Consider the following 13648-nt stretch of genomic DNA (forward strand, 5'->3'; position numbering starts at 1 on the left):
CATGCGAATCACACACACCCTCCCACTTATAGTGTATTTCAGATTCAGAATTTCATGAAAAACACACATTAGTTAAAATGTAAAATGGTAAGAGAATTCAAATTTTCCCTCTTAAATCTGAATTGAAAATAATATTATAAGGGTACATATATATTTTTTTTTAGCTGAATTTAAGACACAAAAATCCAAATATTTTTGAAAAAGTAGAATGCATTCTCACCTGGAGGACTTTCCTAATTCTTTTTAGATTGTGTATCAAGAGCAGATTTTTCTCTTTGGAAACGCGACCTAACTGTTCATCCAGTTGTATTAACAAGTTTTGAAGAAGAATTGTTGCCATGGTTTCATTGTTGGAAGCCGCCTCCCTAAAAAACAAAAGTGTTATTAGTCAGCAGGAAACAACGTCCAGTAAAATGTCTACTTCTTTACCATACTAGTTTTAAAGAGAGATAAATGTATTCCACAGTGATAAGCATTTAAAAGCTTTTAAAACTTAAATTTTACACATTCAAGTATACTCAACGTCACTAATCATTGGGAGATGCAAATCAAAATGTGAGCTACCATTTCATACCTATTAAATGGATGGCTATTATTGAAAACCCAAAATAACAAGTGTTGGTGGGGATGTGGAGAAACTGGGGCCCTTGCACATTGCTGGTGGAAATGGAAAACAGGATGGAGATTTTTCAAAACATAAGCATAAATTACATACAGCAATTCCGCTTCTGGGTAGATACCCAAAAGAACTGAAAGCAGGAATTTGAACAGATATTTGTACATCAGTGTTTGCATCAGCTTTAGCCACAATAGCCAAAAGACAGAAACAGCTCAAATGTTGGTTGACAGATGAGTAACCCAACAAAATGTGGCTTATATATACAATAGAATGTTATTCAGCCTTAAAAAGAGAAGGAAATTCTGATATATGCTACATGAATGAACCTTGAAAAAACATGTGACATGACATACATCAGTCACGAAAGGACAAATATTGTGCAATTACACTTACATAAAGTACCTAGAGTAGTATATTCAGAGAGACAGAAAATAGAATGGTGGTTGATAAGTCAGGGCTACAGAGAATGAAGAGTAGTTGTTTAATGAGGACAGGGTTTCAGTTAGGGAAGATGAAAAAGTTCTGGAGATGGATGGTGGTGATAGTTGTACAGCCACATAAGTATACCGAATGCCACTAAATTGTATACCTACAAATGGTTAAAATGGTAAATGTCATGTATATTTTCTCACAATAAAAAAGAGAACTATTCAAAGCAAAAAAAAAAAAATTAACTGTACAAGGTAAACAGAGCTTTAAAGAATGACTGTAAAACATAATAAAAAATAATTATTGGGGCGCCTGGGTGGCGCAGTCGGTTAAGCGTCCGACTTCAGCCAGGTCACGATCTCGCGGTCAGTGAGTTCGAGCCCCGCATCAGGCTCTGGGCTGATGGCTCGGAGCCTGGAGCCTGTTTCCGATTCTGTGTCTCCCTCTCTCTCTGCCCCTCCCCGGTTCATGCTCTGTCTCTCTCTGTCCCAAAAATAAATAAACGTTGAAAAAAAAAATTAAAAAAAAAAAAATAATAATTATTTACATGGAGTCTGTGTTGAAAATTGATGTAAACAATAGTTTTATTCCTTGGCTGTTTAATAGTTAGGAATTACTGGGATTGGGCTTACCAAAAAACCCAACGCACTAGAAGCATTAAATTTTCATCTACAACAGATGAAACCAGAAAAGATGATGATTTTCTTCCTCAGAGGAAGCTTTCCAAATCCTTGATGAAAAATATGCATCTACTCAGTCAAAAAAAGATCATAGAATAAATCCACATGGATAGAGCATAAGGCATTTGTATATCAACCTCTAGGGAAAATACAATAATGTTTGGTCCTACCAGTCTTGATTTTCAATCCACTGAGCCAACAGATGTCGAATTTCCATAGGAAAATTGTCATCGTAGAATTGATCTACTTGCTCCAAAAATTTGATTTCTAATTGTTGGACTTGATTCCACTGAGACATGCTATAAATGAAGGGTAAAATTAAAGTTTACAAATGTTAGTAACTGTGGTACATGTGTTTTTTTCCCCTTAGATTTCAGACAAAGACGATGTTGTCCATTAGTTAAGTAACTGGTGAAAAAATTTTCTTTCATAGTCACCTTATTTAAGAAAACAGTAAAGAGAAAATGCTTTCAATCCAAAGATAAAAGCAATTTTCAGCTTTTTCCCAAGTCATCCCTAATGCATGGAACATGATTCTTTCTCTTTTCCCAAACCATGTCCTGCTTTGCTCTAACAGGAACTCCAGAACTTTCTCCAGAAAGATTTCATTCCCTGTCAACACCCCTCACCTTACCCCCATTCTGTCCTGCAAATCTGTGTTCTCAGCAAGCTCACTTGCTCCCTCTGCACTCTTGACTTTGAGCAGCCTGAGGCAAATAACATACTTAACTGCACCTTCAAAGACCTTCTTAGGGCTTTCTGTATGAGGAGTACCCAATAAAAGCTTCCTGCGTGTCGAACTGCCCAGTCCTTTTTCTTTTATTTCAGATTTGTCTGGCTTCCAGAGTCAGCTTCCTATTCCCAGACTTCTGATCAAATTTGGTCTTAGCTTTTATGAAGAGCTTCATGTATGCATTTTCATGGGCTCTAATTCTTCCAGTTCAAAATATCTGTGAACCAATGCATATTTATATTTCTCTGTTTGATGATACACTATGAATGGGCAGAGCTTTTAAGGTCTACTTTTAATTCATAAACCCTCAGGTTACTTAAGGAGGCAGAAACCACACTTGAGATGTATGTGGCAGCCCATCACGAAACAAAAGTATGTTTCCCTATGTTATCCTACGCTGGCCAGTTTAGAAGCTTTAGACATTTCCTAACTCAGGGAGATTAATATGATGTCTTGAAGTTATAGTACTTTACTTGTTCCAAAGTCAAAAGTTCTGATTGTTGTATCGGCAATTTTAGATCAAGGAACAAAACTTTTACATGATTAACCACCATAATATTTCGGCCTATCTTGTAGGTAAGTTTTCCTTTTGCTCACAGAAGGTCATGATAATAAATTTCATGTATTTCATACACATATTCCTCAGGTTTCAAATGGAACAATTCAAATTTAGATTCCCTGATCTAAATGTATAGAAGAATGTTTTTCTAAAAGAAACTGGCAAAAGAAATAATGTTTTATTTTCATATCACTTTGTGTCTTGAAGACCTTTACACGCACAATTGTAGGCACGTTGTGGGGGCTCAGTAAGTGCTTGTTAAATGCAGAGTGAGTGGCAATCTTGATTTTGTCATGAATAGGGCAAGTGGATAGTAAGTTTGACCCCAACTTTAAAAATGACAAACATCTGAGGAACAAGTAGGCAAAATGACCCCTGCCTAAGATGCACAGCTCCTAAGGACGGATCTGAGGTTGTCTTTGCAGATGCTGGGCATATATACACACACCACACAAAACTGGGATGTTTGTTCCCATGCCACAGTGCCATTGTCCTGCTATATCCCTGTTTTATTCTAGTTAATGGTGAGAGCACATGAGCTGAAAATGCCATTACAATCTGTTTTCTAACTAAGAATTAACTGGACTGAACTGACCCCAAAGTCAGAAAAATTACTCCTAGGACCCGGGTCCACCTTCCTGAGAGCTGAACTTAAGGGTTCAGCTGAACCTGAAGGGCTGAAGAAGGGAAGGATAAGGTGTGTGGTCCGAGGACCCTCTTCTCTGTTGCAGCCTCTAGAAATGCCTTTACTCATCCTTCCCTCCTTTGCTTTCACTCTCTAAGCGCTAAGTCTCCCATCACAAGAAAACTATAGAACATTTCTTTTGAAAACTGAGCGCCTCTCGATTCTCTTGAATGTCTGGCCCCAGATAAATGGGCATTTTGTCGCGCTGTCTGGGGGCTAATAGTGCCACGCTGGCTCCGTGACACATAGCTTGCAAAGGAGATGGCATGTCCGAAAATACCCCCTCTCATCAAAGCCACAGCCACTGGCCAGCCTAGCTCCAGACTTTTCTCTGAAACTCGTGTACTCAGTCTAATGTCAGACATCATAGCTCAGAGAAGCTGGTTAAGAAAGAGAAGGGGGGCTCACTTTCAGCACTCCGCGAGGACACACCTCCGCATCAGCCACCACGGTCCCTCCCGCCGTGCAGATGTGCGGGCTAAGCTCCCGAGTCCCGCGCACAGACCTGCGCGGGAGCGCATCTTTGCCTCGTGGAGTCGGACGCTGTTCAGAAGAACCCATCCTCACACCAGTTAAAGTGAAGTGAACTGTCACACCACCAAGTGCACAGCCTCGGCGGCATTCTGCATAAGCATTTCCTGACCCGCGCTCCTCCGGAGAAGCAACTCCAAGGTGTGATCTGCCTACTTACCTGGCTCTCTCAGCCCAGGTCCCAGGCGGTGCCAAAGTCCAAAGTCAGAATCGCCCCTCACAGTCCCCGGGACAAAGCCGCTGACGCCATTGTCAGTAGGGGATTTGCATTTCTCCTCCCACTTGAGGCTTTCCTGTGCGTCAGTGGTAGAGTCTCTGGGACTTTACTTGAGTCGGTTCCCACCCACTCTCTATTCTAGAAATGCTGAAGAACAGAAACAATAAGGCTGGAGCCCCTCTGTAGGGCGCCTTCTCTTTATCTCCACCCCCCCCTCCCCGGCCGCCATCATTCCTGCGACTGCAGGTGGTCTGAGGGTGTCGCGAGATGAGTGAGTAGGTGGAGTTAGGCGCATTCATTTTCCTCAGGGGAGTCCCATACATCTGAGACCCCCTGCAGACTTGTCTGGAGCTAAATTCCTGGCTTCCTGGCTTCCTCCTTTGAGGCTCCACACTCACCCTGGTGAGGCAGCCCCTGGGATGGAAGGGGTGCCAGGACTGAAATATCAAACTCCTAGACTTCACTGTGCTCCAATTCCAGCAGGGTCTGCTAACTAGGAAGAAGACAACCTCACCAAAAGGTTTGAGCCAGCTCCTGTGTGGGTCACTCACGCTCACCCTCACTAGTCCAGGATTCTCCTTCCCACTTGCCAGGTAGCCCTGTTCCTGGTCACCGTGGTATGCTTTTCTCCCTTTGTGACATGGGCCTATTCTAGAATCACAGAGCTGGAGGGAGCTTTGGTCTCATCTGATTCTAACACCTCTTTCATAGCTGGAGAGACTGAGGCCCAGAGAGGTGACAGGAGCTATTCAATGAATTAGCTTCTGAGCCTGGATAAGAGGCCAGGGGTTCCATTCCCTCCTTGGTGGTCTTTTTATTTCATCTTCTCCAGGCTAGATGTTAACCCTCAGCACACACGAGTTCTATGAACGTTCAGGCAAATAAAGACAGAAATAAAGGAAGATAGACCGAACGAGGCAGAAAGAATGACTTGGTTTGCTTATGCCTGAGCCTACAGCAATACACCAAAGTAAAAGGCCTGCTTCCTCACTCCTGGACCAGCCATCACACATGTGCACTGCCCCGGATGCTCCTCTCCCAGGTGACATTATCAGGTGCTTTAAATTCACTGCCCCTCTCCCTCCCTCATACACAAAAAGTCAGTCAACTCCAAAGTCATACTCTCTACATCACTCTACTCTGATCAGGTAGACCTGGTCTTGGCTGCTTGCTTCCTGGGCAGTTTCTGGGAGCTTCTACTACTCTGTCTACACCTGAAGAAAGCGCCTAATTGAGGGTATTCCAATAAGCTAAGGAGCAAAGTCTGGTTTGCTCTGGGGAAGCAGTCACTGCCTTTAGGAAAAAGTCCAAATTCTTGGTACTCGAAGTGCTGTACAGTTTGGTCCCAACCTATCCGGAAACTCCCCTCCCCCTCCTCCTCCCCCTACTCCCTACCCAGAAGCCTGAGATCTGAGGCAGACTAGTCTGTTCTGCTCCCTAGATTAACCTCTCCTATTTCTGTATTAATTCGGTGTTGATTCTCCCTTCAATGGCAGCTTCCTCCCCAAATTTGTGTAAATTTTTAAACATTTAATTTTAATTCCAGTGTAATTAACATACAGTGTTATATTAGTTTCAGGTGTTCCATAAAGCAATTCGGTGAGTCCATATATTACTCAGTGCTCATCAAGGTAAGTGTGCTTCCAACCCCTTTACCTATTCACCCATCCCCCCACCCACCTCCCCTCTGGGAACCATCAACTTATTGTCTATAGTTGAGAGTCTGTTTTTCGGTTTGTCCTTTTTTTTTTTTTTTTTTTTTAAGGTCCTGTCCCTGGTAAAGATTTCACTGTTGACCCCATCTCACAGCAATTTTCCCTTGCTCTGAATTCTCATCACACTTCTCATACAAACTAGCACTTTCCAAGAAAAAAATGAAATGCAAGCCACGTGTTTAAATTTTCTAGTAGCCACATTGAAAAAGGTAAAAGGAACAGGCAAAATTAATTTCAGTCATGTAAATAATCCAATAATACAGAATATTAACATTTTTCAATATAAAAATATTAATGAGATACTTTGCATTCCTTATTTCATACTAAATCTCCAAAGTCTGGTGTGCGATTGACATTTTCAGGAAATCTCCATTTGGACAAGGCACACTTCAAGTGCTAGTCTCCATTTGGATAGCCTCATGTGGCTAGCGGCTACCCTATTGGACAGCGCAGATCTAGACCATTCATTTAACACTTTTCACTTCCTGCGTTTTACTGTTAGTCATACTGGTTTTGTGTGTCTTTATTCAACTGTTGAGTGCCTGCTATACAAAGCAGACTTTGTTCTCTTCTTCCTTTTAAGGACCTCACTCCAGGACTCCCTCATCTGCTTTCAAACTGATCTTATGACACATTTATCCTCTTAAAATTGTTGACAACTCCAAAGAATTTCGGTGTTATTATTATGTATTAAATTCTTATTTACTGTATTAAAATTTAACCTGAGAATAAAATTAAAATGTTTATTCGTGGGAAATTATAATCATAAACCCATTATGTGTTAAACTTTTTTTAATATTTATTTATTTATTTATTTATTTAGATTGGGGGAAGGGCAGAGAAAGAGGGAGAGAGAGAATCCCAAACGGGCTCTATGCAGTCAGCGCAGAGCCAGATGTGTGTCTCCGTCCCATGAACCATGAGACCATGACCTGAGCCGAAAACAAGAGTCAGACTCTTAACTGACTGAGCCACCCAGGCCCCTGTGTTAAACGTTTTTAAAATTAAAAACAAGTATATTTCCAATATGAAAAAAAATTAGTGAGGGGGCACCTGGCTGGCTCGGTCAGTGGAGCATGCAATTTGTTGATCTCGGGGTTGTGTGTTTGAGCCCCATGTTCGGTGTAGAGATTACTTAAAATTAAATCTTTAAGGGATCCCTGGGTGGTTCAGTCATTGAGCATCTGACTTCAACTCAGGTCATGATTTCACAGTTCATGAGTTCGAGCCCTACATCTGGCTTACTGCTGTCAGCTCAGAGCCTGCTTCGGATCCTCTGTCCCCCTCTGTCAGCCTTTCCCCTGCTTGTTCTGTCTCTCTTTCTCAAAATAAAATAAACATTTAAAAATATTAAAAAAAAATAAAATCTTTAAAAAAATTAGTGAGAATGAGTGGCATTGATTTACATTTTGAAAATCTGTAATGTACGGCTTGAGAAAAGACTGGATTCTTATATCTGCTTTTGCATTTTATCTTTTGCAAGATATTGTTTTGGTTGATGTATTTGAAGAAAAACTGGACTCGCACAGTTATGTAATTGGAAAAGGAAGAGCATTTTAATAGCCTTTTCAGATAAGGTGGATATCCTTCTTTGATGCCACAAAACTCAACAAGTGGTAATTTTTTAAGGATTGGTTGCACTGTGGGATGTGAAACTCTATCAACCAACTTTACATATACTGTTACGTGAAAATCTGTTAATATATCTTCTAGTTCAAATAGAACTTTACTCACACATGATTTTGTAATATCACACATTAGTTATTTGGAAAACATGAGTCCACTAAATTACACATCCTGTAAATGCTGACACACTTCATACAAATCAAAATCATATTAGCTAATACCACCACTGATCTCATTAGAAAAGTATTATTTATTTTTGAGGGAGAGAGAGAAAGCACGCGCCTTGTGCATGCACAAGTAGGGGAAGGGCAGAGAGAGAGAGAGGGAGACACAGAGTCCAAAGCAGTTTACAGGCTCCGAACCCGTATACTGTGGGATCGTGACCTGAGCTGAAGTCGGATGCTCAACCGACTGAGCCACCCAGGTACCCCTGGAAAGGTATTTTTAATTATTGGGAAGTTGTAAAGTTCATAGCAAGGATACAAGGTTTCCAAATTCTAGTTTTTGCTTGAGAACTCTAATTTTATTATTGGAAACAGACATTGCCAATTGTTTTCCCTGAAATGACGGTCACACTTTGTTCATTTTCAGGATAATGTCTTCCAAATACCCTAGTTTGAACAACCACTTGTCAAGTCATTCTTCTAAATAGAAATGATGTTCTATGACAATCACACAAGTGCTTTTCCTTGAGACGATCATCATGCCTTAACATGTGTACTTCTCATTCTATGACAGAATATTAAGGAGACATTAATTTAAAATTTAATAAAATTAATTTTCCCACTTCACTGAGAACACTATTAAGTCAAACTGGTATTTAAACATTTTTAAGTGTTTGGTGCTAAAGAGTACAATGACTTCTAGAATAATATGGCATCACTGCCTTGGTTCATGCTAAGGCACTGGCATTACCCACCATTGCTTTGGTACCATCAGTGCCAATGTCAACAGAGTGAAAAAGTAAAACATTATTGTTATAAAAAGTTTTATTTTCAGACTTCTTAAAAAAAAAAAAAAGTCTTAGGACCTACGCCCGGGAGTCCACAAGACAACATTTTTGAAACCTCTCCTCTGCCCACCGTATCCTATCTACCATAGTCAGTTTACCCAGTAGTATATTATGAGGGAATCTGCCCAAATGAATGCTTTATTTCTTGGTTAAAGCATCTGCCTTAAACCTCTGTCTGCCTTCCTGTTTCATGAACTGAGCCAGGCTTCTGAGAACAGATTCTTGATGTCTACTTCTTTCTTAGAATCAAGTCTAAATAGCCACGTCACAGTATTTTGGCCCTACATCTACCCTGGCTTCATCATTCCCAGAGAGCCGGGGAAGAGAAAGAAAACCAAACAAAAGTACCCTAAAGTGAAATCCCTAGTTTACCAAACTCAAAGGCCACCACAGATTCCACTCCCCCATATAATTGATGCCTCAATTGTCCTACTTTGAAGCCCCACTTCTAATTTTTTTCTTGCCCCATCTTAACAGGGAGATATCAGATTATACACTTGCAGAAAAATAGATTCTAGTTCTGATTGTGCCACTTCCGAGCTGTACAAAGTCAGATCAGCTACCTAATGTCTCTGAGCCCCAAACTCTCTAAAAATGGGGATATTACATCCCACATGGAATTGCTGGGAAGATTCAAAGATCTAGTAGAAGGAATGAGATGAGAGAAAACACTCAACAATAGCTACTATTAATAGAATAATAATAACCAAGTTGTGAGGAACTTCGAAAGTTATTAGGTTAAGCCTCCTCCTTCCCTTCTCTCCTACTGTATAGGTGGGGTTTCAAATGGAGATGAAGAGAGATCAGGTGAGGTGGGCAGGTTCACATGCATGTATCAGAGTCAGAGAGAATTCAGCCAGTTCTTCTTGACTGCTTTTTCTACCATGTCTAAGTAGAGCTGCTTGTTTAGGAGTTAGCAAGAGAAGAGAAGGGGATATCACTGTCCCTGCTGCAAGTTATAACCCAGATCCACCTTCTCCCAATTTTTGTACAAAGAATAAAACATTTGTTGGTTTTCATTTTTGTGGAAGCACCTTCCCTGTCCTGCCCAAGCTTCTCTAACGTGTCCTAGGAAAACCAGTGTGAGTTAGAGTTTGATGTTGGAGAGAGGGCACATGGGCATACAGAAGGACATACTGAGTCTTCAAATGAGTGGTACAGCAAAGATAACTGGGACAAGGCAGTCTGGTGTGTATCTTACCAGCTCATCTGTATGCAGTTTCCTCAAGCTCCATCAGAATAGGGACAACGTCTCTCATACAAAAGACTTTAAATACCTATCTTCTTAGTTTGCTCAAGTCCAGTTTCCAATGACTGTGCTCCCTCTACTGCCATCTCAGGAGCATTACAATTTATAAAGGACAACATTCTTTCCAATAATAATAGGACTTTTTCAGCTATAACTCCATGCAAGACAAAGTGCTGAGATTTACATGCATAATTTACCCAATTGTCAAATGCCCCATAGTATTAAGTATCATTCTTATTTCCAATTGACAAAGAAATTAGGCTTAATGAGGCTCAAGGACCTGGTCAACGGTAATCAGATGGTAAGGTGCGGGTTCTGGAGTCAAACTTAGGACTCTCTGGCTCCAGAAACATTTATGACCATTTGTCTTTGCTAAAAATCTTATCTGCTCATACAAGAAAAGTAATAAATTTCTCAGAAACCTATTGAGGAAGTTAGTTGAAGGATCTAAACACAAGTTCCAAAAAAGAGAGGCTCATTGTGAAGGTTATTAATTAAAGATGAGGCATATTCTCTGATTTTCCAGCTTTCCCTGGGAACATATGGACAGTTAGCCATGCATTTAAAAGTCCTGGGTGTGTCAGGATGGTGGCCACATTGCCAACAGAGTTCCAAATCGTTTAGCAAATTATGTGGCTCTATAACATCTTGTTTCTATTGTACATAAGGTGACTGTTTCTGCTGAGTCACAAATTAGAAAATGAGGTCCAACAGAAGGCTAGGATATTTGAAGTATAGACTCGTCCAAAAAAAATTCCATGTTTCTGGTCAGTTAAATAACCCTTAACTGCCCTATTCCATTTAATGTGTTTTTCACGTGTTGGTCTCTCTCAGAATTGAATATTTAGAGCATCAGACCTAAATGCAATTTTTCTTTGTATTACAGTGCCTGGCATAGAGCAGCTATTTAAGAAATATTTACTGAACTGACAGAGGGCTGAAGGAGTGCCCCTTTACCTTCGTCGGTCCTGAGGAGGGCTTTTTCAGAAGACTTGCCTTGTCCAGGCACTTCATTCTCACTAAGGTTGTCACTACCCTTGATAGTTATAATAATATCTCACATTTATAGGTTTATAAATGGTTATATAAAGTTTATATGATGATTTGATGTACATCAATTCTGTCTAAACACCAAGTTGAAGAGGGTAGAGGAGGTTATCTTTCCATCTCTCTCTCAAATATTTTAGAGAGAGGACTATCTTTGCTTAGGAAAAGAATTTGGTTAAGCTGCTTGGGATAGTAAGAAAAAGTGAAAAAGACAGCTAAATATGCTCTATTTAAAGACAAATAGAAACTGGGAATGTGGAGCAGATAGCAGAGAAAAGAAGAAAGGAAGGAAAAGAAAAAGATACAAAGGGAGCTAAAGAGGAGGAGAGAGTGGGAGAGAGAGGAAAACATGGCACAAAACTTGCAAAGAATGAAGGGGCTCAGTATAAAATCTCTGCTGGTGCAATCTAATGACATGTCTATTGATTTATATCAAATTACGTTCTGTCTTTGTTGCATACCTCCTCCTCCCTCCTCAGTCTTCAAGAATGACTGGTATGGTTTTTACTGTGGTCATATTGAAGGAAATGAAAGAAAGAAAGGAGTATTAAAAAGAGGTGTGGTATATCTTTCCATTTACATAAGTCTTATTTGGTTTTTTTCATTAATGTTTTGTATAAAAATCCTAAACAGTTTTTGTTAGATTTATATCAAATTACTTTTTATGGCTTTTAAAATTTCAAATTCCAGTTGTTCATTGCAACTAATTTTTGTATACTGACAGTGTATCCTGTGACCTTGCTAAACTCCTCTATTAGTTACAGAATGTTTTTGTAGATTCTTTGGAATTGTCAGCATACACAATCACATTATCTGTGCATAAAGACTGTTTTTTTCCCCTTTGTGATCTGTATGTCCTTTATTTCTTTTTCTTGTCTTATTACCTTATCTAGTTCTTCCAGTGCACTGTCAAATAGGAGTGATGAGAGGAGACATCTTTGACTTGTTCTTGATCTTTGGAGGAAGGCATTCAGTCTCTTACCATTAAGTATGTTAACTGTAAGTTTTTCAAATATACCCTTTAATATATTAAGGGTATAAGGTTAAGGAGTTCACTTCTATTCCTTGTTTTTTTTTGTTTTTGTTTTTTTTCTTTTGATAATGTTTATCATGAATGAATGTGGAAATAGAGGGATTTTTTTGCATCTGTTGATATGGCCATATGTTTTTTTTCTTGTTTAGTCTGGTAATCTGACGAATTACATTGATTTTCAAATGTTAAACTAGTCTCAGATTCTTGGAATAAACCCCATTTTGTTGTGATGTATATTCCTTTGTATATATTGCCAGATTTAATTTGCTATTATTTTACAAGGATTTTCAGCTCTATTTTTATGAGATATTGGTCCATAACTTTCTTTTCTTATAATGTCTGTGTTTTATTTCGTTATTAAAGTAATACTGGTCTCAGAATAGGTTAAGAAGTGTTTCCTCCTCTTCAATTTTCTAGAAGAGATTATGTAGAGTTTGTATTATTTCTTCCTTAAATTTGAACCATAGATCATGACCTGAGCTGAAGTTGGATACTTAACCAACTGAGCCACCCAGGTGTCCCCTATTTCTTACTAAAATTTGAAAGAATTCACCAATAAAACTATGTCTCCCTGGAGTTTTCTTAGTGGAAAATTTTTACTCCACAAGTTGAATTTCTTTTTTTCTTATTGAGGTATAGCTGGCATATAGCATTATATTAGTTTCAGGTGTACAACATAATGATTTGATATTTGTATATATTGCTAAATGATCATCACAATAAGTTTGGTTAACATTCATCCCCATGAATAGTTACAATTTTTTTTTTCTTGCAGTGAGGACTTTTAGGATCTACTCTCTCAATTTCTGTATTAGACATAAAACTGTTCTGGATACCTAGTTTGTATCATTCAAAGAATTTGTTCATCTGTTATATTTGTAGGCATAAAGTTGTTAAAAATATTCTCTTCTTATTATTTTAATTATGATCTATAGTAATGTCACCTCTCTTAATCCTGATATTGGTAATTTGTATCTTTTCTTTTTTCCAGGACAATCTGACTAGAAGTTTATCAATTTTATTGATCTGAAAAAACAAGTTTCAGGTTTCATTGATTCTCTATATTGCTTTTCTGCTTTCTGCTTCATTGATTTCTGCTCTTGCCTTTATTATTTCCTTCTGCTAACTTTGGTTTCAATTTGCTTTTCTTTTTCATGTGTCTTAAGGTAGAAGCTTAGGTCATTGATTTTTCTAAGATAAACATATATGTTTCCCCTTTCCCATTGCTTTAGCTGTATCCCACAAATTTTGATATATTATAGTTTAATTCTCATTTTGTTCAAAATACTTTCTAATTTCCCTGTGATTTCTTCTATGATGTATGCATTTGTTTTGTTTTGCTTTAGATCTGTGTCATTTAGTTTCCAAATATTTGGAGACTTTTCTAGATATCTTTTTATTATTTATTTTAACTTAATTCCATTGTGGTTAGAGAATTTTTTTAATTTGAGTTATTTTAAAATTATTGATTCTTTTCTTAGTGACATAATATGGCCTATCTTGGTCAATGTTT

The 13648-nt window shown here is 38.7% G+C and overlaps 1 protein-coding gene and 1 long non-coding RNA gene across 10 annotated transcripts in view; one reads left to right on the forward strand and one right to left on the reverse strand.

The window, feature by feature from the left end:
* Window positions 1-13648, reverse strand: part of STAT4 (signal transducer and activator of transcription 4) — a 115140-nt gene that overhangs the window by 87200 nt on the left and 14292 nt on the right. For 5 of the 8 annotated variants that reach the window (XM_045480556.1, XM_045480557.1, XM_045480550.1 and 2 more), the window contains 2 exons: window positions 1899-2027; window positions 221-365 (listed from right to left, as the gene is read on the reverse strand). In XM_045480556.1, the coding sequence (XP_045336512.1) occupies window positions 221-365; window positions 1899-2026 (273 nt within the window). In that variant the 5' untranslated portion in view covers window position 2027. Of the gene's footprint in view, window positions 1-220; window positions 366-1898; window positions 2028-4113; window positions 4234-4396; window positions 4601-4851; window positions 5047-13648 lie in introns of those variants that run through there. The other 3 variants (XM_045480551.1, XM_045480553.1, XM_045480555.1) reach the window with 3 other exon arrangements.
* On the forward strand, window positions 5171-12251 carry LOC123599238. 2 transcript variants are annotated; one of them, XR_006713062.1, is made up of 4 exons: window positions 5171-5508; window positions 6027-6084; window positions 10942-11079; window positions 11996-12251. It is a non-coding gene; the product is annotated as an uncharacterized LOC123599238 (long non-coding RNA). The 2 variants fall into 2 exon arrangements; XR_006713063.1 differs by lacking the exon at window positions 11996-12251 and adding an exon at window positions 11582-11659.

This window comes from Leopardus geoffroyi, chromosome C1 (genome assembly GCF_018350155.1).
Source record: "Leopardus geoffroyi isolate Oge1 chromosome C1, O.geoffroyi_Oge1_pat1.0, whole genome shotgun sequence".
Lineage (NCBI taxonomy): Eukaryota > Metazoa > Chordata > Mammalia > Carnivora > Felidae > Leopardus > Leopardus geoffroyi.